We start from the raw sequence: 25,408 nt of genomic DNA on the forward strand, positions 1-25,408 counted from the left end.
TGAAGTGGAAGCACGGCTTGAAGTAGCCACGTTTTAAAACCGGTTCGTTCCTTTATTTTGTGTTTTTGGGTCCAGGCAATTTGGTAAATAAATCTCCGTTATTTCATTGGGGACATGACAGAATTAAAGAACATTAAAACGTAAGAACATTTAAAGCTTTAAAGTTTTTAAATCGTTTTACAGTTTTAAATCCAGCTCATAGTGATGGTTTTCTGCCATGTTGGCGATGTAAGTTTGGTTCTCGAATTTTCTCCATTAATTATTTGCTGATGGTCGGCAGAACTTAAATCTGGTTGTAAAGATATTTTCAACGCTTTTCCTTGGTTGGATATTACCTTGTTACCAATTAAATTAACTTTGTTACAATAATTGTGACTAACAACTTTTCCAGGTTGTTAGTTTAGTTTGTTCCCTTTGTCTCTTACTTGTTTCGATAATATGATTTTTTCCACCTTAAATAATAGTCCCATCCAGGCTTACGGTTACAAATCCATTGACGTCTGTCTTCATGAGAATACTTGCAAGTTTTAATTTACTTTAGCTTTGGCGGACATCCCTCATCCGATTCTTGGTGCGGATTTCTTGAAGCGTTTTAGTTTGTTGGTTGCGAGGACAGGCAAAGTACTTTCGACGACAGAGAAAGTTCATCGTTTTTAGCACAAGCGCTTAGCGCACCATCTGATAAGAGTTTGGCAGAATTTCGCGGCATTTACCAGGAAATTTTTGATGCTTCTTTGCGTTCGCGAGTAATTAAGCACAAGGTTCAGCATAAAATCGAGACGACTGGATCTCCATTCGATTCTCCTGCGAGGCGTTTATCTTTCGAGAAACGTCGCGCAGCTAAAGAAGAACTTGTTAAAATGATCAACCAAGGCATCATTGAACCCAGCAACTCCACATAGTCTAGTCCCATGCACTTGGTAAAAAAATCAAACGGTGGTGTGAGAATTGTAGGTAATTTTCGTAATCTCAACCTTGTCACCAAATCTGGGGATCACGACATATGGCCGTGAACAAACTCGCCGGCGACAACTGGTTGTGGACAACTGACCGGCAACAAATTGGCCAGCGATCAAATTAACCGTGACGTAAACTGGCCGGCGATGAAATTAACCGTCGATAAATTGGCCGGCGATCAAATTAACCGGCGACAGATTGGCCGTCAAAAGGTCAAAATTCTAATTCACTATCTAGTCGCTATCTAGTCACTATCCAGTATGTGTATTGCAGTCAAGGTTGCCACTCGTAGAGTTTTTTGGCCCCTTGTACGGTGACCCATATTCATAGATTTCCTATTGTTACATGCATTTTCCCGGTCTAGACGAGTTGTTTGATGAGATTATGAAACAATGCGTTGTAGCCTATCTCATGTTGTAACAATGGACTCATTGCAATAACAATGGACACTTTAGTTAAGTAAATTGTCAGATTGAAGCTGTACGTCAGGACTCAGGACTCCCCTAGATTTAAGTCTTGGTTATGGTTATACTAATAATTGTAAATTGCAAAAAGAGTTGGAGAAGCCCAGCAGGTGGAGACTGGAGAGTGAGACAGCAGATGAGCAGAATCAGCAGATTGAACAGACAGGAATCAAGTGATCTTGTTTTGTACATTTACGACTTTGTGTTGTTTAAGTGAGTTGCCAGTAAACCCGGTGTAATGCCTATAGCCACGTGATTGAGATACTAAATTGAGATACTTTTGCAGACTAGATGCCGACACTTTTAGAATAAAACTGATTTTTAAGGTCTGAAAATGGCAGAAGTAATCTCACAAAGAGGTAAGAAAAAATTAGTTTACAACCATTACATTTTCTGGAGAGGTGGACAAAGTTCAGACGGGAAAACTGCTTTCTGGAGATGCAGTAATTACCACAAGAGTTTTTGTAAGGCACGTCTCCATACTGTAGATGGCTTAGTCACGAAAGAGTTGCACGAACACAGTCACCTACAAGAAGAGAGACATGTTCAAGTGGCCAAACTACTTACGGTCGTCAAGGAACGCGCTGGCAACGCTAACGATACGTCCACACCAGCAAATATTTGTCAAATAACATTTTGTGTAAATTTTAGTGCCCTTATTATGTAGTGTCATATGTGTTTTGCAGTGAACGTCTTTTAATGTTGTTACTCGTATTTCCGAAACTATTTCTGTTAATTTCAATAAATGTTTCAATGTGTATTGAAATAAAAAAAAATTTTGTTAAAAACAAAGGAAATAGTTACAAACAAATATTTACATATCATATACTACCATCAACTTAAATACAATAATTCAGCACTTGCACGGTCAATTTACCTCTCGGTCAATTTTCATTCCGGTCAGTCTGTTCCTGGTTAGTTTGTTCGCGGTCAATTTACATCACAGTCAGTTTGTTTGCGGTCAATTTACGTCACGTTCAGTTGACCCCGGTGAGTTTGTTCGCGGTCACTTTCCCGCGGCCATATGTCGTGGAACCCCAAATCTGACCGTTACAAATTTCCAATTTGCGAGATTTCACGAGTGAGTTACACGATGCAACAATCTTTTCCAAGTGTGACTTATTAAAAGCATTCTTTCAAATCCCCATTGCCTCCGAAGATAAAGCAAAGTCGGCTTTCAGCTTCTGCTCAAAGCTTTGAATGTTTTATGGATTCAATTACGAGAGATGTAAATTTTTGTTTCTTATACCTTAATGACGTCTTATTGTTATCTCGTCATCAAGAAGAACATTTACAACATTTACAAATATTATTTAAACTTTTATCTGTTCATGGCGTTGTCGCCCTTCGCTAGACCTGGAAAAAATATGTCAATGGTTCAATGGCAGATTATCTTTATGACACTTTAGTGGCCTGGGAGGCATTTTTAATACCATTATATCATTCGTGGGAACGTATTCGCCAGTTAATTATTGAAATATTGTTTATTGATGTTACAGATTTTCTATTGCCAGGTCCTTCTCCACCGCTTTCACGGCTCACTCAAAGCCAACAAGCCTCTTTAACGTAGTGAGATTGTATTTCGATATCAGATTAAAAGCACTCCACTCCGCTTTTGGGGCTTGACTTACGGTGCACACGTTTTACAATCAAAATGGTAAAATATAATAAAGCAACCAGGGCAGTTCTGAGCGACCAACGTCCACGACAGGTCCTCTTCCTAACCGCCCATTCCACGACCCCCATGAAAGCCACGTTTTTCTCGCCAGCTCACCTCTCCCGCCTGAAGCCCATACGGGAGACCAACCGAAAACAGGACACGTATGAATCTGCACTGGACCACATCAAAACACTTGAGGCGGTATAAACAACGTGAAAAAACAGTGGACAAGCGAAATCAATAAAATCAGATCATCAAGAGAAACAACAAACAGAATAAAAGTTAACTGATAACTTAAGCAAACAAAAGCGTGGGAAGATGCACGAAAAACAAACAAACAATAGTGCGAAATATTATTTCGCCACATTGATAAAACTGCAATTGTCGTCTAATATTTGGAAACTTGCTCTAAATAACTTTATGTGAAAACGCCGTTTAGTACGTAACCAGGTGATTTCATAACATCCTAGTTTTAACTGTAAATAATCCCCATTGCCAACGCTTTGTGTTTATCGTTCGCACGTTTTGAAATGTTCGTGTATTTTGTGTCGAATATTTCCGTTCACACCGCTCCACGCTGTTATAAGCTCAAACTTCTGTGCGAGTAACCGCTCAGACAGAGATACAGAATCGTACGAACGTATTACGTTATTCGCGTTAATTGTAATTCGTTAGACTTGTTTTAAATGGTGAATGATAAGTTTGTGATTGTGCCATATTCGGAATCTGTACAGTTCCTACAATAAAGGATCGTTTATGATAAACTGTATCTGTAATAACGTAAGAGCTTTCGGCTAGTAAAAGGTTAGAGAATTCTAACCGCACGCAACCATGGAGTCAGATCATTAAATCGGCAGGTAAATTAAGTCCAAAATCACAAGTTAAGACTGACAAGCATTGCAAGACCTCTGCATTTTGGTGACCCCGACGTTGACCCGACGTGTTTCAATCCTTACAGCCATTCTTCACTGGTAAGTGGATTTTGCATATTTTTTTACATCTAGCTGAAACCCTAGTTTGTAATGCACGCTCATCAGCTTGGAATGCATGCTCACCTAGCTTAGGCTATCATTTTCACATCGCGCTGTAGTATGAAATAAAAGTTTTTGTTAAAAAATTTTTTCTTCGGGTTCTCTTGGGACCGAAATGTTTTTCGTGGTGTCGTCGTAATTTTTATCGGTTCTGATAAATGTCAAAACCGTTGCCGACACAACGAAAAGTTACTTCAATACCAGGCAAAACTAAGTCAAAGTACCACGTTAGCACACGATTAACCCCGCGGCCCGACGAGTCAATTCAGGATACGACCATGTCGAGCGGAAACGGAGAACAATCGTCAGATCCCCCCAGCATTGAGGCGGCTGGAACCTCTGGTCTGGGTGCTGACAATAAATTACAGACAAGTGTGCGGACACAGGACAATACCTCGCGAAACGATTTGTTTTCACACGTCAAGCTTTCTACCTTTTGGAAATTCAATCCCGAAGCATGGATCTCCCACCTGGAACACAAATTTTCCCTGTATCGCATCTCATCGCAAACAAACCGTTACTTGTCAAACCTAAAGAAGATGCCACGAAAAAAATGTTTTTATATTTATTTTTTATATTTAATTGCTAATATTTTTTTGTCACTTTATTTAATCGTCTTTTTGCACGTTACATAACAATTCAGTTTCTATACGGTCTCGTTTAAAACACTGAAAATTAGTTACAGTGATCGATTCAAAGGCTGTGGCACCTGGATAGTGGATAATGCATTGATAATTGTCAAACTAGCTTAATGATATGTCAGTATCGCAGTGTTGGTCATTGTTGGATATCTGTGCGATTCATAAATATTTACCGACGTGCATAGGTCAAAGTTGGACCAGCTCTAAAGGCCTGGTACAAGACAAGATTTGCGCAATCTTCCGGCTCCTACTCTGCGGAGGGCTCCAATTTTTGCATCACAAACTTTCGCCAACGCTTCAATGAGTGTTACAACCCCCTCGTGTGGATAGGATGCTTTCCGTGTATGCTGCTGTGCGGACCACCTTACTGTGTAAGTCTGATATTTCTTCCAACATTAGATTTTAATGGAGTTATGGAAATCAAAATTCGTTTAAACGTAACTAAGCACTCCGTATTTTGATCTTTACAATGCGGTTTGAAATAATTAAGATCATTTTGGTGTTTGTCCTTAATTAAAACAACAGTTCCTTGGAAAAAATTCACTTGTAAAAATGGTGCTGGTTTTGGAAATATTTCTTTTACTTTTCAAGGTTACTGGTAAGTTTGCTTTGTGTGGTCGCCACATTTCGGATGTTTAATGTAGGAAGCAACCAACCATATATTTCTGCTAGTGCAGGGTTTGAAATTAAAATATGCGGACAACAAACTAAAGCAAGATTTTTTGATTTCTTTGTTATTTCTGCTTTTCATTTTGCTTTTGACTCCTTGACTCTTGTCTTTATTGAGACATAATTGAAAGCGGAAGTGATAATAATTGGTCTTATTTGCTCTACGTGGGATTCAGTTATGATTATAATTGGTGCGTGTCAAGTCAACTCTGAGAATTCCTTTCAACTTCTCAGTTTTGACGACTGGAGTTCACTATTTTTCATGGAATTCTGCTTTGCTTTAATTTGCACATTTATTCCATTACAGATTTATAGAGCGATGAACTCAAATGACTTTGACTGTCCATTTCGAGCGATGGTCACTTATATTGAAGGTGTCAATCAAGCAGAACGACAACAATTGGCGCAGATGCTGGTACGAGCTTACGTGGACGGCATGAGTGCAGTCTCCAACGTCCAAGCACCAGGTAATATTTTGGGATCAATCCCATGAAAATGAATTCTGGATTGTGATATTCGTTGTATCAAAAGTCAAGGCTTAACGTGATACTTTAAGTTGAATTTACAAGTTTTCACTGGAGTTCTAAAGTTCATGATTCTTATTTAGTTGTAAGACAAATATGGTACATTTTGAGGTTGATTTACTTTCCAATTATCTTAAGCTGTTCTTTGCGGTTGGGCAAGAGAGTCAGCACATTGTTTCTGTGATTCAATTTGATTTGTATATTTCAGTCCCACCGCCGTACACAGAACAACCTGCCCTTCCACCATATTCTCCCAGCGTTTGATTTCTATGGAAGGATCATGGCATCATCGCAATATGATTCTTAGATTTTTAACTTTTTACTCTGAATGTTGAAATCAAATTGTCACAACTTGTCCATCTAAGATCAGGTCAAACGTGACAATACTTTATGTGTTTTGCTCATTTGGTGGAGCAACAAAGTCAAAGATTGCATCAGTTTTGAGGCAATAAATCTTGTTTTTCAGACTCTTTTCAGAGAGTTGAGTTGATTTCTTTTGTTTATAGATTGTGACTTGTATTCATTTCTAGATTTTGTCTTTCCTCATTCTCTTCCTAGCATTGCCTTCTTACCTTGTATATTTGCATATGTTTTATTGGATTTTCCAAGTAAATTTTTTTTTCCTTTGTCATTGCCAATTTGATAATCACCAACCAACCAACAGCTAAATTCTTAACCAAATCATTGGCTTTGTCGGTTATATTCAAACTATTGATGATTGGTAACATGATGTTATGGTTGTTAATAATGTTTCTATGTGTATATGACCGCTAATGTAGTATCATTGAATCTAATCCAATACCACACTGCATTGTTATTTTAGCATTTTCTACTTTGCTTTCTCGCCTTGTAATTACTTGAGTGTGACGTGTAACAGCGTCTGCTATGTTGGCAAGGTGTGACGTCATCGAAGCTTGTCGTTGGTGGTTTTGTAATACAGTGACGTAACAACTTACATGAAAGGCATTTAGTTAGTACATGGTATTAAGCAGGGATGATGCCACAAAGTAATACACTGAGCTTCTACAAATCGTTTTCCGCTGGATGGAGCGTCGGAGCACTCTTTTCATGCAAAATGACTGAGCGCAATTGGTGGGAACTGGGAAGGAAATGGTTCTAGTCTTTCAGTTATGGATTCGTCACAATGCCTGTCTAGCTTGACGGTTACGTGGAAATAAGTGGTCGGTGATGTGGATTGAGTCGAGTGACGTCTCACTAAATATATTCATAATCATGCCTTAACTGTGATTATTACGTCATAAGCCAAACAGACCGATCATATTGAGTAATGACATGACATCTTCGATCTGTGGCTGGGTGGGGGGGAAACTTCATTTGGTAAAAAATATTTATTAAATTGCAGATCAAACATCAGCCAATACCACGGAGGTCTTTCTCGAAGCAGGGCACTCTTGTATTGTGACGCCATTTCCGCCAATTCCTTCCAACCGCGTTCAGAATTTCCGAGTTGCTCAAGCAATAAATGAAACAGACCAAGAAACCCTGCCGTGTCATAGAAAACAATAAGTTGTCTGAAATTCGTCAGAAATGTATTAATCAAAACATTTATGGCTCCGTCAGTGAAACGCCAGATTGCTATGACGTCAATACACAAATGGTAGAGAAACGCAATTATGTGCAGATTGCGATTGTAAAACATGTAGGTAAAGCTGCCAGGTGGAAATTGGAGATGAAAGACAATTCTGACCGCACAATCGAAGAAATCAACAAGTTTACCTGAAATGACTGAAAGATGGCGTTGACGTAGAAGAAAGCGATTTCACCAGCGCCATCTCCCGGACTGAGAAAAAACAAGATGTAAGTAATTCCAAGAAGGTTGAAGAGAAAGAAAGCCGCCTTCACTGCTTTTGAATACGTCACTGCACTTTCCAGCGAGTTCTGCTTGATGAGTTTAGTGACCAAAATTCGGACGACATTCACCATTATCAACGCGTTGATCTGTTTAGAAGGAAATAAATGTTTTAATTCCAAAGCGTCATAAATTACTTGGTTGATGGTGGATGAACCGTGTTGACCCAGTAGATAGTAAAATAAAAACAAGATATAAGGTGGTCGCACTTTGAAAGTTAACTTTATTTTTGATTCTTCTACACGAGCGTTCGCAAGCATAAGTTTCTTTTTCAGGTTTACTAAGAAATTGATGGCAAAAATTATTTCAAATAAGTTACTCCGAGCGACTGGTAGTTCTGATCTTGACTGCTATTGCCAATACTTAATTCTGATCATTGTTATAATGTGACGTCATAAAAAACTTACCGCGAACAAGACAAAGATGGGAATCTGGTAGAAATATTCGACCCAGGTATCCGTCGGGTTCTGCATCCAGCATTCTTTGTCCTCATAAACCGCTTTGAGCACCGCCCATATAACCGTGATTGGGACCGGTGTATCTGCGTCATAGACATCTTGTGTTATTAGTAATTAATTAACATGTTTTCGGTGAAATTTTTGCTGAACATATCTGATACAAACAGCTTAATGAAACAGGTATAAGCTTTGGTTTATGCAACATCTCAGAAACACGTACAAAAACACAAATAAATCCTTTATACTCCTACAGTGCTATTAACAAAACGTTCTTAACGTAATAAAAAGAGTTGGGACAAGTTTTAGGATGTTAATATTCGGACCAATTTTAAGTTGCGTGACATAAATGACATTAAATAACCTGACTAAGTCTGTTGTTTGGAAAGGATTTTGTAGAAGCCAAAGACAATTGTGGTAACAATGGACTTATCTGACATCACAATGGTCACTATGCGTGTAGTTCGCTTTGATATTGCCACGTGACCATGATACCCTGTCACCAAAATTTGGCAAAAATAAATAAATGTATGATGAAGAATAATTATTTCTTCAAACCGACCGACTCGTAAAATGGGAATCGAAATATTGATCAAAGCAACTGTAATTAATCCTGACTTACCCCAACCTAGCGCCATGTATAGCTTTATGCTGAACCTGTCGTACGTGTAAGCCATGACCACCATCATGTGAAGGTAGACGCCTTCCACGAACATCCAGCAGTAGGTGGCCACTTGAGAGTAGATGGAGGTGGCGGCCAGGACGCGACATAGAATCTGGAACCAAACCTGGGCGATTGTGTGAAGAAGAAGTGGCATAAACAATTGTGCAGACTTGCACATATTATATAAAGATATTTCTTTTACCAAAAAATGTCGATACAACAAACCGTAAATTTGTAATTAAACTTAAACTTAAACATTCTAATTAGCTTCGTTGTAAGAGTAATGGTAAGCATAAGATATCGTTTACGTCATACTAATTACGTCAAAATACCTCATTCTTTTTTCTTGCATGGTAGCTGGTGAAGAAACTATGAATTAGCCAGATGACGTTTTGCAGAATGAGTGACGTAGCAAGATTCCAATGAATGATATTTCTCCAACACCAGATGCTTCTACAACGTGATGACGTAAACAAAATGACGTATGCATGCCGTAATAAAGCCGAAATAACCTATTTTTTCCAAGAGAACAATAGAGTTGGATTTCACTTCATGCTTTGTATAAAGTGTTAGCATAGCGTTTATGCCATAGAGTCCTCCCTATACAAGAGATATTTTTCTCACATACCTCTTTTAACTTTCAACATGCAAACCATACACTTTCTTATAACCAGTTTATTATAATTGAATCGTTGCAGAACTTCTATCGCGTAAAGCCGCGAATTTTCGTCATCACCTCTCTGTGAATTTTCCAAAACTTCGTTTAGGTCATAATTGAATTTACTTGAAGCCACAGTATAATCATGACTCAAGGTCTCAAATGGCTAAGACTGAGATCAAAGAATACGAGGTCAATGACCTCTAAATCGAGTTATTGCGATGTTTTACAATCGATGTCGTCCGCCATAGATGTACCTGAGTCTCCAGAAGAGTAAAAAAGCGATGATCAATGTGAAGAGGGAAAGTCCCCTGCCTACATAGGTTATGATGACGACAATCTTGAGATGGGCATTGACGTAATCTTCGGCAGGGTCACTCTGAAATTTAAAAATCCTGTAAATCAATTTTTAGATTTAAAAATTTCTATCCCATCCCAAGCGATGTTAGTATTGAATCATATAATTCGAGACAAGCAAGCAATCTTGACCATATAAATTGATAAAGATTGTTGAATCTTAATTGAATTTATTTAAAGTTAATTGAATGTAAGTTCTATTTGTTGTTATTCTTAAATTATTAAATCTATCCGTGCAGGTTATAAAATTTTTATGTGAAAGCATTCATGCAGAACTGACCGAGTCCGGTATTGGACGACAAGCAGTAAAATTAATACGAGACCATCTTCCGTCTGATTCACAGTTGCGAGTCGCGTTAACTGGATTTCAAAGAAAGTAACTCATAAGAATGTTCCATTTATTTTCAACGATAACCTTGTAGGCTATGAAATGTCATATAAAATTCTAAGTTTATCTATTTGCAAACAGTAGCCTAATATAGACTGCTCCATTGCAATAAGAATATAGAAAGTATACTGCAAATAACTTAATGTCGTTCAGGTTATAACCCTCATACATGAGATGTTGTAATGAACTCCATTGAGCTTCTTAAAACATCTCGTGTAGGCAATGCCGCCACCAAGCGTTTGGGGAAAGCAGACATCCGGAGGAATCATGTTGGTCACGTGGGTGTTGACGTAAGGGCAGTGACCTTTAGCAAGGAAAGTAAGGTGAGGATTTTGTGGAAATATTGAGTATTTCTAGTTTTGTGAAAATCTCAGATTGTTTGTGTGTTTGTTAGTTGAGATTGAGACAAGAGATTGTTTCGTCATAATATTGTCATACCGGGTACTTTGGTGTAATTTTGACAGAATTCGGCAATGATGACGCAACTCGTCTGTTTCTCTCCCAGAAACTCATTTTCTTTATCGTGGGGTTCTTGGCTGGGTGGAATAGGAAAAATAAATAAAGTAGTAGCATGTTCGATTAAAACAAGACGTCACAGAGAACTATTATGACATCATTTTCGATATAAAGCGATTACATATAATTGGCGCACATCTTGTCCAAGTTTATTGAAGTGATCCCACTGACCATCAACTGAAAAAGGAATAAAAACAATGAAAAATATAAAAATTAAAAATCAATCAACTCTATACAATCCACCAGAAGTGTTGTTGATATTTGAAAGTGACGTAAGAAATGAAAGCTCGCATCCTCACAGCGGTGATATAGAGCGAACGTCAATTCCAGTACTTGTTACGTCATCCTAGTTTATTTCGCATTTCAGTTCAAATGTACAACAGGATTTTATGGTTTAGTTTTTTATATGACTCAGTATCAATTAGTTTTATTAATTTCAGAATAAAACATGAAAAATGTTTTTAGAAACGAGAATTCTATTTTGATCATGTTCTATCAGCTCTATACTTATTCTATTCTGTTTATTTTAAGTTTTTTTTTAAGTCGCAAAGATTATGACAGAAGTAATGAAACATTAAGACACCCAAGGTTAGTAAAAGGTTGAAGATAAATTGCTGAATCTCTTATAGAACTTTTTCTGTCAAAAAAGCCGCAGAAAATCACGTGCGCTTTTGTTTTTACCGAAAGTTTGTTTGCTCAGAAACAAACGCAGAGTTATAAACTACAGCAATTGTTATGTGATAATTACATTGATAAACGACAAAACTCTGCATGTCTTGGTTAGTTGACAACCTACAAATGCAAATTACAGCAACATGGTCACATTGTTAGGCGCAAGATGTTATATTTTATCACCTATTTTGAACTGTGATTTTACCTGTGCCGCCAAGAAAGCCAAAACTACTGGAACTGTTTGAAAATTCATTTTTATAAGAATGACACCATTGTCAGTGATGACATTACTTAAACAATCTATTAATTAAAATTTTTCTTATACAGGCCTATAGCTAATGCAAAAAAGCGAACAAAATTTGTTTAATTTCATCCCGACTACTTTATTAATCAAAGCATACTCATTAATTCCTGAACACATCTTCTGCTCGGGTTATATCTGTAAATCAGACACCTCGCACTAAAACTGTTGCTTTTATTGCAACAACATACGGACTTTCTATGGCTATAACATAGACTTTATAAACTTTTCATTATGCCTAACTTATAAATCTTTCTTTGAAGACAGAAAGTGAAAACAGTCATGATTGACACAAGCAAGTCGAACAATAAAAGTTCGAGTAAAACAACAGACCGCAAACATAAAAGAAACAACTGAGCAGAGATTTCAATAAACACGGCAAGCTCCATCAATGCGGGTGGTTTTATAAATCCACCACGACACCACGTCACTCTACAGCCCTGCACTGAACTGACTACCCAAGCATATGGCAAACTACTATATGAAGAAAATTTAATTTTGCGCGATGCCATTTCTTTTGAAGTTGGACTATATCCAATTAGAGTGTAAATTCGAGGCCATATTTAGTACTTATAACTCAATAATGCCATTTTTCTATTCATTTGTCTTGCTGCAATCCTGCCAATAAATCTTGATTTTCAAAACCTGGATTGTAATTTTGTACAATTAAGTTATATCTGTTTTATAAACCACAATTTTTGAGTGTCTATTTGCGAGTTTCTTGCAAACGAGAAATTTTCAAGTCTATAATTGTAAAAGAGCTCGTTTGTTGTTGTCATCTGGAAAGTTTTTTTTTACCAGCTACGAGTGAAAATTACAGAAGGAAATTAAACAAAATCGTTAAGTACAGTACGAAAGTTATCGCGAGGTAAAATTAACGCCTTAGTGTCAAATTTCGTCCGCACTTGCTCGTCGAAGTCTTGTATTTTTAGATTCTTTTATACTGTGGGAAATTGTGTGGCAATAAAATCATTCCTTTCAGCAACTACTCCACAAGGAAAATTTCGCAGCTAAATTTAACGATTTCGGAAAATTTGTAAGTTATGAAAGAACAGAATTTTAATGTTGATTTATCTGTTCCTGTTAACCTCATCAAAGACACAACTGTTTCGAAGCATTCGTCATATATACTCCCCTAAGCAGCCAACTTACTTGCAATGCGCTCTAGGGTGGTCTAAAGAACCTGTAAATATTACTTTACAAACAATTATTAATATTACAAACAACTTTCTATAAAAATGCAATATTTTTAAAAAAGATTTAAGTTATAAGAGAATTGCGTGTTAACATGAATACGTAGAAAAGCTGAAGCTTCCCGTTGTTGTTCATTGTTGTTAGGTAACGAGTCATTTGGTAACAGATTCATTGTAAGTTTAGTCCCCGCATGTTGGCGCTGTGTTGGATTTTCACCAGAACCAACGCTGTGTTGACGGTCAAACAAATTCCTCCCCAATTCCAGCAATATTAACTTTTTTCGAATCGATACATCGTGAACAGACTGACGGTGCACTTCTGCACTAAGTGCAAGAATAGCAATTGATGTTTTAATGAAAGACCGTTTGCGACATGTTTTGAGTCGACTACCTCTCGAAAAATTTTATCTTTCTTTCCTATTAATAGTTCCCCTAATTATGTTATTTCCAAACTATATGATATGACTTATTAAAACTACTTAGGTCTAAACGCTTCCTGTGTTGGGCGGGAATTTTCTATGACTGACAGCTGGATTGCATTAGCCGTTAGTTGGCGGTAGCTGTGATATTTGCTATAATTGTCAGGCCACGTTAGTAAATGCAGGCAAAACCATGCGCTATTTATCTCAAGAATCTTGACGAGAAGTGTTGTGTTTGCAACATATGTCATGATAGACTCCAAAATTTATCAGAGAAACAAAATATTGACGCTATTAAATGCAGCCATAACCAAGGATTAGGGCCTATTTTCCAAGTGGGACATTTCTTAACTTTCGAAAAAGAGGGGACTGTTCCCCAAATTTTGAACAAAAGGGTGCTAAAAGCAGGACAACAAGTAAGATAAATTGACACGGTCGTTGAGTGTAAAAGAATTCTGGTCCTGAGTAGGTTTATAAAGCGGTGACTACGTTTGATGCAAATATCTATTAAAAACTTTACACGGAAAATTTTGTTTCATTTCGTATCAAAACTTTTAACTTTCTACTTTAACTAACTAACTTATCACTTTTTGACATCTTGGCGTTTCTCCCTTGCAGGTACACCGTACCGGCAATAACTCATTTACGGGAACTGTGTTCCGGACCGTTCCGGTTTGTTTTCACCACTGTGTATACGTCATGCGTCATCACGCGTCATCATGTGTATACGTCATGCAAAGCAGTCGCTTTGTTACGATGGACGCGAGGCAGACTCCAATAAGCCATTGGCAGATGATGATGATGATGATGTGATGTTTTAGCTCTGAGGCAACTTTAGGAGGAGTAGCAACTTAAATCGTGGAGCTTCATTTTCACCACTTCATAGTTATTCTGAAACAGCGGCGTAACCTAGGTTTTAGCCGCCCTGCGCTAAGGCAGAAAATATCGCCCCATTCCCGAAGCCATATTTTGAATTTCGTAGAAAGCCGAAAGTGCTTAAAGGCTGGTTGTTAAATTCCTGCGTTTCGACCATCCAGCTCAGAACGCGAGGGACGCAAAACTTTTCTATTTTTTTACACCTCATATAAAACGCTTTAACCTTTGTCCTACTGCATAATTTTACACCGCTAAAAGGCGGTATGGGTACAATTGTACCCACATACATTTTATATTGAAATTCCCAAATTAGTTATACTTTTTGTACGGTGTGCTGTATTTATTGGTCTGAACGTTTAAATATTGTGCTCTACGGAAGTATCACACGTGTTGTTAGGCCAAGTAGACAGTGGACAACGCTATATGATATAGCATCTTTATCTTTGTGACCTCGATTATACGCAGACAAACAGCTCATTATGTCGCTGTACTCTACTCCCATAATTTCCTCTGATATTTCATGGCATCTCACTCAGTCGAAATTTAACATAGATTTCGAATGAGATAAGTGGGTAGAAATTTCTAGCCTACATTGTTGCTGTTTGGTGGCTCAAAGTTACTGACACAGTTAGTCCATATCCAAGCACATGACTGGAGAAGTCGAAGCGATGCAATCAAGCAAACCAGAGATAATCAATTATTACAACGAAACCAAAGATGGGGTGGACACGATGGGCAAAATGCTGGGTGAATACACTGTAAAACGACGGACATTGCGTTGGACTTTGGCGTTTTTCTATAACATGATCGACGTCACTGGTTTAGCGTCGTTTATCATCTACAGGGAACACAACTCAGATTTCAGGAAAAAGGACCAGCGGAGAAAGTTTCTGAAAGATCTTGCGAAACAGCTATGTATGCCTTCAGTGAAAGCTCGCTCTGCCAACCGGATGGTGATGAGAAACCGTTTGCTTCGAGCTGCAGAGGAAATGGTTCTTGGACGGCACACTGCGACACCGCCAGAAGGCGAACTAACTCCAGCAACTAACTCCAAAGAACCCCATGGAAGTCGTGGAGCTACACCGATTGTTGGCAGCTGCTATGTCTGCAGAGACCAGAAACGAAAACGACGTAAGACCAGGAAAAGCTGCGTGGCTTGCATTCAGCCTATTTGCGACGAAAAATGAGTGACAAAAACAAAGTTTTTTACTTTTGAAACCGACTAAAACCACCTCGATTAAATTTTCGTTCATATTTCGTATCAAATAAATCATTTCGGTAATCTGTTTCACTCAAAATTGGAAAAATTGTCTTTGGGTTATGTATTCTGGCATCATTTCGATACACAATGTGTATGGGTACAATTGTACCCATGCCGCCTGTTAAGGGTGTAAAAACAACTCGATCCTCAATCTCGGTAATGTGTAAATATTTTTTGCCGAAATTTACTCTGCATAATCTAACACAAAGATCTAGAGATGTCAGGAAATTTCAGGTCCCTCAGGTTTCTACAAAAAATACTGCCTTAATTTAAAATTGGAAAGGTTACAATTGTACCCATGCAGTAGGACAAAGGTTAAAATGCTTTAAAAGTTAAATTTATTTTCGTACTTACATTTAAAATCGCTGCGGAAATTTCTAAGTTTTCACCTTATCGTGTGGCTTATTGTTCGGCGCTTCATGCGTCGCTTAGCTGCGAGGTGTACTAAAGTATCTCATCCATTGTTAGTTCATGTCGAGCTGCATCTTCGAATGGGATTCCGGCGACCTCGAACTTCTTCGCCAAACGAAGAACATTGAGCTCATGCAGAAGACTGGGGTGAGAATCCCATCGCAAGCGGACGTCAGCAAAGCCATCACCAAAGCCGAAATGGCCTGGAATTGTCGTCGCAAAACCAGAGGCATCTCTGTCACGACTTCAAAGGTAGAAGCTTTGGTCGATCCTTCAGCTCCGCGATGGATGTCTTTAGAGTTGTCATCTTGAAAGAGGAAATTTTTGAGATCTTAAAAAAAGCAAAAGAGGCAAATATTATGCATCCAGGGCCCGCCGAGTCTCGCTTTTCACCTTAACTTGTCATCATGAAAAGGTCAGGGTATAACTGCCAGTTTTTCGCTGCGTAAGAGAGTCAACTTCCCTGGAGAGTTTTCATTTGCATCTAAATAGGTTTATACCAAGTGTGTGTGCTCGGTAATGTTGCACGAAATTATAAATAATTACGCAATCTACGTTACCACGTAACGGAGATCCTGTCACAAATGTCTGCTACAAATTACGTTATTACGCAACCTTCTTTGTTGGTACATTCTATGCACACAAACTATCGTTAAATAGGTTTCATCTCTTTGCATTCTCTGTGTAAATGCAATTGAAATGCGACATCTGCCCTCGGCTCTTTGCCCACTTTGCCGTTTTTCAAAGTCGGGCAATAGCAGAAAACAATGTTGGTGGTGTGACGGAATAACCGTCCTTTCATAACTATTGCTACGACCATAAACCGAGTATGAAAGTATGGCGGTGACGCTGCTAAGCTGTTAAAGTGATATCAGACTGCACAAAGCCCACGACAAATATCGCTTTTGCGTCTCATGCGAAAGTAGATCACACACGACATCGACAAACTTACGATTCTCGATGCAAACTCGGTTCATTGTTGTCAGCTTGAAAACAAAGCTTTTATATCGAAACGCCAAAACAAGATTCTGACGTGCTGCTGTGCTTTGTGTTGCGTGTTAAGTTGTTTAGCCTATTTTTCTTCGTTTTATTTTTTAATTAGTCTCAAAGCTGTAACTTTTTAGTCACTACATAAAATGATGTTCTTACAGCGAATAACCCCTTAAAGGGAGCGCGTTCGTGGTTCCGTTCCGACGACAATCATTGGTTACAAGGTAGAGGCAGCATTCGAGGCGGATGCTTTAGCCTACAAGCCATAGTACCAGCCTCATTAGATTTGAGCAGATATAAGCAATTTAGAGCTGAACTCTACAAAGCAATTAGCGATGATAAAAACCTACTTATAACGCTTGGGCAGAAATGTGACGCTGAAAATATTGACACAAAACCAATTTCTGTCTTACAACAAATTTTATTTCCACAAAACTCACTCTGGATATTTCAAATCACAAAAATCAGCAAATCTAAAATATTACAGCAAATTCACCATTCAACATAATGCAGTGAATATTTATTTGAATTAACATGTCTAACTATTATAATTATGACATCACTATTAGTTTATGTACAAATATAAATCAATTTTATCAAAGAATTAGTAAATCCGTAGATGGCGCATCTGGTTGAGCGATCACTCGATATCGCAGAAGTCCGCGGTTCGAATCCCGGCCACGACGCAATTTCTTTTAAACAAGTGAATCGATGTGTGGAAGCAATTTTATCAGAATTTAATTAAAAAAGAATTTCTGTTTAAAAATGAAACCTACTTACCATTATTACGTCAGCAGTGCTTGCGCGGAGTGAGTATGACGCCATCGCCAACAACAACATGAACTCGCAACCGCTATAAATTAAAAATTTGGTGAAAAGTTAAATTTCTGTGCAAAGTTCAAGTTGACACAAACATGACAAGATATAAATAATACCGAGTCATGAAGCTGGTCAAGGGCGAGTTGAATTTTTTTTTTCTCGCTCGAATTTGCGGAGTATCTTCCATCTTCGAAGCAACCAGCCATCCACAGACGTCCTTCAATTTTAGTGAAAAATTCTGGTCCTGGAATGTCTTTGATTTTGTTGTCACCGATGTTCAACTCTTTTACCTGCAGATGAAATGTTTGTAAACTACAACCTGGTGTATTGGTGAAGCTAATATATTACTACATACAAGTTAACATTACCATTAATTGGTTAATAACTAACCAGCACCACATGGTCAGATTTAGGCCTAGCCTACTGGTTCAACACAAATTCTTGGTTTTTGAATTAAATAGAAATAATTTTGAGCGGCCAATTTAAAACTGGTATCGAGTATTAGTTGAAGAAACAAATCCTGATAATAAGTTTGCAAAAATATTTTCAGTTTTAATAAAATTGAAACTTTTCAGTTGACCCAAAATTAACCGGTACATGCCAGGCTAAAACTGATCCAACAAAATTTTGTCATTTTTTTCCTTAAAAAGAAGGAATTTTAAGCGACCAAGTTTATCGCAGATTCCACATTCCTTGTAGATTCAAGTAATCACTAAACCGTCGCAAAATTATTCTGCAATTTTATATAAATTAGCACAAAAGATCCGACCTACACTGCCCAGTAATCTCAACAAACTGCCTTGAAAAATATCTTCGTACTAGCCATTATGACGTCATAAGCACAAATGTAAACAATTCATTATGACGTCATATGCTGTTCTAAGCAAACGATAAAAAGTTGAATAAATCGTCAAACCTTTCCAGGCATCTCAGAGATCGCCGAAATTAATCTTTCCACATCATCAGGGGAGAAGCAGTTGCTCAGATAAAGCTCCTTTAACTCCTTTCGTTGTTTCCTTAAAACGTCACAAAAGATCGCGGCTTCCGATGATGACAATTTCAATGAATTCAGACTCATCTCTGTTGGAAAGCGCAGTGACGCCATATTGAAGAGTTCCATGTCGCTGGATTCGTTTAATTCGCATAAAAGCGAAATATATCTGCGTTTGTTGTTGTCATCTAAACAAACATAATAGTTAATTATTTACCGGTTGTAGTTCGCCGCGTTATAGAAATAACTTTAAGACGGAAATTTTTCATGTTTAAGCGACAAAGTCAAGTTGAAAGCGAAAACTTACTTTTCTTTAAATTATCTGTTTGGGACGAATTAAAAAAAGAAGCAGTCATTTTAAACTGAAGATAAACTTAATACAACAACCAGAATTGATCTAAATGACATGTGGCCCATTTAGCCGGCAAATATTTTCACCAGAATTACCGGCAGCCTACTAAGCTAGGCTCTGTACACTAGCACTGGCAATATGTTTACAATAGACATGTAAATTACAAAACTCACTTTTACTTGGCCTAGTAGGCTGCTGTATTAATCTACCAGTGATTATGTGGAAATATTTCCCGGCTAAATAGACCACATGTCATTTCAATTAAGTTTCACAAAATATTATCACACAAATATTTTCACAGCATCACCAGTCTGCCAGCAGCCTTACTGTACTAGGCCAAGTAAAGATAAGTTTTAAAATTCAACGTAAATGTGTGTTCTGCTGCACATAATGCATGTCTATGGCAAATAATACATAACATGCTTCTGCAGATTATTCAATTATTTGCAGATTTAGGACAAAGTCAGAAAATAAACTTACCATACCAATCATCCCTCTGCAGTTTCTCAAATCGTACCAGCTGTGACTTTAGTGCGGCACTGGGTAAAACCTGGACACGACGCAATCCGCGGATCGTCCATGGACGGTTGAAAATGGACGATTTTTGCGTAAGCGTCCATGGAAGTTTTTACGCAAAACCGACGTTTTCCTTTAATCGTCCATGGACGATTGTTGAAATAGGCTTAAATCAGTTCTTTTGCATCAAAGCGTCCACGGGTGGTTTTTAGGATAAGTTTAAAGCAGTGGTTTCGAGATCGTCCATGGACGGTTGAAAATGGACGATTTTTGCGTAAGCGTCCATGGACGATTTTAGGAAAAGCTTAAATAGCGGATATGAGGAAAGCGTCCATGGACGGTTGTGGGATTAGGCTTAAAAAGCGTCCATGGACGATTTTAGGATAGGCTTATATAGCGAGATGATGAAAATGTCCGTGGACAGTTATGGGATAGGCTTAAATAGTGGATATGATGTAGTGTCCATGGACTGTTTTGGGGTAGGCTTAAATAGTGGATATGATGTACCGGTAGTGTCCATGGACTGTTTTGGGGTAGGCTTAAATAGCGAATATGATGAAGTATCCATGGACGGTTATGGGATAGGCTTAAATAGTGGATATGATGTAGTGTCCATGGAGTGTTTTGGGGTAGGCTTAAATAGTGGATATGATGTACCGGTAGTGTCCATGGACTGTTTTGGGATAGGCTTAAATAGCGAATATGATGAAGTATCCATGGACGGTTATGGGATAGGCTTAAATAGTGGATATCATGAAGTATCCATGGACGGTTACGGGATAGGCTTAAATAGCGAATATGATGAAGTATCCATGGACGGTTATGGGATAGGCTTAAATAGTGGATATGATGAAGTATCCATGGACGGTTATGGGATAGGCTTAAATAGTGGATTTGATGAAGTGTCCATGGACAGTTTTGAGATGGGCTTAAAAAGCATCCATGGACGATTTTTGTTATAAGATGAGCTGACAGGAGAGAAGTGACCATCATTGTAAATCCAGTAAAAACTCACTCAGTATTTGAATGTGAACGCGGGGGAGGAATATAATTAATTGGGCGTACAATGGCTATTCTTTCATAATGTAGCACAGGGGATTTCTCACCCAAGAACAGCGAACTTTCCAATCTGGGTCTGAATAAAGTCCAATTCCAAAAACTTTTTAAATTATGTGATTAAAGACTTTAACCAAGTTGTTTTCATCATCACTCAAGCTTAATGTGTTAAATTGTACATATTTTACTATAACTGTGAGCAGGGTAACACTTAATCTCGATTTTATTTCCTCATATTTTGCTTAAAATTGAATATATTCACTTTCGCGTCAAACACAAAAATTTGTATTAATCCATTTATTCTTTTTTGCAGGTGCTGCAAAAATATTCCTGCGACAAATACTGTATTAATGGTACACAATTCTGATGAACCCATCGACAACAAAGACTGCATTCAATCTGAAAAAACAATATAGACAATTAAATCCTGTAAAGTGATCTCTTAAGCAAAGAGGTGAACAGACAGCACTTTTCGTGTAAAAGATGCTGCAGCAAATGCAATATTTGCTGCGGTAAAGGTTACTTGTTTGCAATTTTGCTTGACACTTCTAGATTAAAAAAGATCAACAGATGCTACAATTGGTATTAAGGAGTAATTAACATGTGTTTTTTGAACATAAACTTGTTAAATTTTAACTAATCACACGAAAAGTACTGATTAGCGGGACTGACTGTAATTTCTTGAAAAAAGTAATTCGGTACTATAGTACCGCAGTACTGCCCACATATGCTTGAGCATGGTATAGGTGTTCTATAAAGTTAAAACAACCTATCACAAAAAACACAAGTCATTAACTTAGTTTTTTCATAAGTGTTTTGGAACCACGAGTGCAAAATTAAAACAACTAGAATTATAAAAGTGATTTTAAATTTTCTAGTTGTGTTTGAGTTAAGTAATTTTTATGTACGTTTTTTATGTACACAATTTTTGGTTGTAGAACAGGATTTATACAAAAATAAAACTATGCACTGCTGGACCTGTGTGCTCGTAGACATTTATTATCTGAATGTAGAAACATAGAGTAACATCTGAAACAAATGAGCAAATATTGTGCATGGCTTGTGTTCGATACTCAGTTGCAATGCATTAACGACGCTAGGTCTTTTTATTTAAACTGGCAAAAAGTTTGAAATTTGGGCAATATGATGCAAAAACCAATAAAAAATATGTCACAAAAAAAATTGTACAAAGGCTAGCTTGTTAACCAGGGTATTGAATGATTAGGAATCAGTGCCAGGTTTAAGTCATGCGAAGAAACGACGATAGAGATTATCATGGTCCTGTTGAAGTATCAAGCTAAAAGTAAAAAGTTCAAAATTTGGCCTAGACCACCGTAAAACTGAAAATAAACTTCTCCAAAATCTGATATCTGCCGCTGCCCAGTTCGAAATAGTTTCACTACAGTGGTAAAATAGTTGCAACTTATAATACCTACTAAACTGTATGCAATGATGGTTAAATCTGCCTAAGTTAATATATTATATGATGAACAAGGTTTACCCATTCTGTCTTTTGCTGGTCAATTTCAGATGGGTCTTGATTGTGGCATATATTGCAAAAACTCAACAATACATCATAGTCTGCAAAATGAAATAAATCTATCTGCATTTTTACATTAAAATACTTTGTTGTGAAAACAGAAGTATACAGTTTTTAAAAATATTTAGTTAACAAATTCAAGACCAACAATGTGCCAGTTACAAATACAACAACGAACAAAATAGTTAATCTGTTTAAAGTCAGGTTAAAAATGTTGGTGGTTTTCCTATAAATCTCTTTTACATTAACTTTATACGTAAGTATGGTTTAGTGCTCTTCTGGAAAATTATGTGGTATACTTCAACGACCTTAAACAACAACAAGGTCACAACATGCTACAAATACTGCAGTTCTAATTAAAAGCCCAACAGCCTCTCACCGGTGGAATCAAGCAGTAAATTGCCAAAGTCCATGCGATACTTTTTGCAGGACTCGCTGTTCGTATCGATCTGTTCCTCGGAAGAACTTTCATTAAGGATTCTTTGAGCTTCCTGCAATATGCCACTTATTGATAGAAAAGCTATTTTTTACAATTCATTACAATCCAATTTGATTTTAGGAATATACACGATTACACATTGTGATGTCAAATAGTTTGAATTAGTGATAATATATACTAATAATAATAGTGATTATATATATACTTAATCTTCACAAATTTGAATTCATCCTTTCTAAAAATACCTTTAAAGCAAGTGGGCCACAATTCAAACTGTCTTGTTGCCTTTCATGTTTGCTATGCTGAAACATCCATTTATCCCAAGTGCCACGAAAACATTTGCCATTAGCACGTAAAAATGATCTAAAATACACTTACAATATCAGAGTAATATGTATTGAGATCAGTAATGTTATATCTAAATCAGAATAATAACAACAATTTACAGTAAAGACACATAAATAAAAAAGTTGGTCATGCCACGAAATAATTACTCAAAATTTTCAACATTCCATGGATTGTGTTGTGTCCAGCTTATAGATGCCTATAACTGTATCACTTTAGCCTAACCCAAAACCGTACATGGACGTTTTTCCAATATCCATCATTTAATTTTAAACCTAGATCCCAAAACTCTTAAATGGACGTCAATCCAAAACCCATGGACGTCTTTGCATGTCCCATCATTTCTGCATATCACCCCAAAACTGTCCATGCTTGCTGGATGCTGACATCATATCCACTATTTAGGCCTATCCCATAACTGTCCATGGACACTTTCATCATATTCGCTATTTAAGCTTTTCCTAAAATCGTCCATGGACACTACATCATATCCACTATTTAAGCCTATCCCATAACCGTCCATGGATACTTCATGATATCCACTATTTAAGCCTATCCCATAACCGTCCATGGATACTTCATCATATTCGCTATTTAAGCCTATCCCAAAACAGTCCATGGACACTACCGGTACATCATATCCACTATTTAAGCCTACCCCAAAACACTCCATGGACACTACATCATATCCACTATTTAAGCCTATCCCATAACCGTCCATGGATACTTCATCATATTCGCTATTTAAGCCTATCCCAAAACAGTCCATGGACACTACCGGTACATCATATCCACTATTTAAGCCTACCCCAAAACAGTCCATGGACACTACATCATATCCACTATTTAAGCCTATCCCATAACTGTCCACGGACATTTTCATCATCTCGCTATATAAGCCTATCCTAAAATCGTCCATGGACGCTTTTTAAGCCTAATCCCACAACCGTCCATGGACGCTTTCCTCATATCCGCTATTTAAGCTTTTCCTAAAATCGTCCATGGACGCTTACGCAAAAATCGTCCATTTTCAACCGTCCATGGACGATCTCGAAACCACTGCTTTAAACTTATCCTAAAAACCACCCATGGACGCTTTGATGCAAAAGAACTGATTTAAGCCTATTTCAACAATCGTCCATGGACGATTAAAGGAAAACGTCGGTTTTGCGTAAAAGCGTCCATGGACGCTTACGCAAAAATCGTCCATTTTCAACCGTCCATGGACGATCCGCGGATTGCGTCGTGTCCAGGTTTTACCCAGTGCCGTCAAAAAATAATCGCTCTTCTTATCACATTACCTCAAAGATGCACTGTAAAAAATCTTTTCTAATTAAAATTATAAGTCAGTGAGACAGTTGAGACTAATAGTTAGTCTTCCAACGAAAAGTATGGCTTATAGTTAGTCTCAATTGTCTCACTGACTTATAATTAGAAACGATTTTTTACAGTGTGGCTAGTAGGGGTACATATATAGGCCTATATATACAAATGACAAACAAATTAACCTTTTTTACATGCTAAAAGTGAAATCTGAATAAGTACTTTATAGGACTACCTATCGTCCTATCAACAATTTCAAAAATCACCAAAAAATCCCTAGATCATCAAAATCCCTAAACTTCTCCCTAAAAGGGGCTAAAAGTTCCAATTTGGAACTAAATCCCTAAAAGTGAGAGCGCTGTTCGTGCAATGCCGTAAGTTTATGAACGTTTCCACTAAATGCAAGGTTGAACAAGGTCGAAACAACTTAAAAGTAATCCTGTGTAAGTACAGTAGGCGGACATTTTTTACAAATTTCATTACCCAAATTTCTTTCCTCGAAATTAAAAGAGGTTTCTTTTTAATAATCTTGGAATGCCAACGCGCACAAGTGCTACGATTGTTTGATTCACTTTTCAAATACAAATACGACATTTATGCTAACAATCACAACAAATATGTTCAAAATAACCTAAATTTAAGCTAAAATATATGGTTCCTAACTATATAATAACAAATGTTATGTACTTTGTTAGAACAAATTCAAACAGAAATAAAATCAAACAAACCCAATAAAATCAATTATTTGAGGAATTAAAATTTTACTGTTCAACTTATAACATGATAAACCTGTGGACTCACAAATATGTGAATATTTAATTTCAAACAGTTCATTTTAGCAATTTCGTAGCGCAAGCATTTAAGACCTCGTCCTCTGGAATCACTACATACTTTCTAACAAGAGACACGTCCATAGTTTCACACAACATTACCAATTCTAGTCTCCCAAAATCAGGAAGACCATCTTGAACATATGTGGCAACAAAACACCGAATGTTATATTTGTGATAAATATATCAATTAATGTAATATAAAATTGTGTTCGACATA

At 37.3% G+C, this 25,408-nt stretch overlaps 4 protein-coding genes across 5 annotated transcripts in view; all 4 read right to left on the bottom strand.

Moving 5' to 3' along the window:
- LOC143452345 (5-oxoprolinase-like) overlaps positions 1-25,408 on the bottom strand; it is a 117,713-nt gene that overhangs the window by 16,934 nt on the left and 75,371 nt on the right. The gene's annotated exons all lie outside the window — the stretch shown is intronic.
- LOC143451736 (corticotropin-releasing factor receptor 2-like) lies at positions 7,318-7,890 on the bottom strand. The gene is made up of 2 exons (XM_076952458.1): positions 7,684-7,890; positions 7,318-7,449 (listed from the first exon to the last, which is right to left on the bottom strand). The coding sequence occupies exons 1-2, from the start codon at positions 7,888-7,890 to the stop codon at positions 7,318-7,320; spliced, it is 339 nt and encodes a 112-aa protein (XP_076808573.1).
- On the bottom strand, positions 9,259-11,855 carry LOC143451624 (corticotropin-releasing factor receptor 2-like). Its single transcript, XM_076952326.1, has 7 exons — positions 11,732-11,855; positions 10,976-11,031; positions 10,777-10,874; positions 10,508-10,642; positions 10,231-10,310; positions 9,851-9,972; positions 9,259-9,388 (listed from the first exon to the last, which is right to left on the bottom strand). The coding sequence occupies exons 1-7, from the start codon at positions 11,777-11,779 to the stop codon at positions 9,259-9,261; spliced, it is 669 nt and encodes a 222-aa protein (XP_076808441.1). The 5' UTR covers positions 11,780-11,855.
- Positions 20,917-23,330, bottom strand: LOC143452347 (uncharacterized). Its single transcript, XM_076953291.1, has 4 exons — positions 22,936-23,330; positions 22,631-22,742; positions 22,213-22,292; positions 20,917-21,110 (listed from the first exon to the last, which is right to left on the bottom strand). Exons 1-4 carry the CDS (start codon positions 22,999-23,001, stop codon positions 21,009-21,011), a joined length of 360 nt encoding a protein of 119 aa, XP_076809406.1. The 5' UTR covers positions 23,002-23,330; the 3' UTR covers positions 20,917-21,008.

Source organism: Clavelina lepadiformis, chromosome 4, assembly GCF_947623445.1.
Source record: "Clavelina lepadiformis chromosome 4, kaClaLepa1.1, whole genome shotgun sequence".
Taxonomy (NCBI): domain Eukaryota; kingdom Metazoa; phylum Chordata; class Ascidiacea; order Aplousobranchia; family Clavelinidae; genus Clavelina; species Clavelina lepadiformis.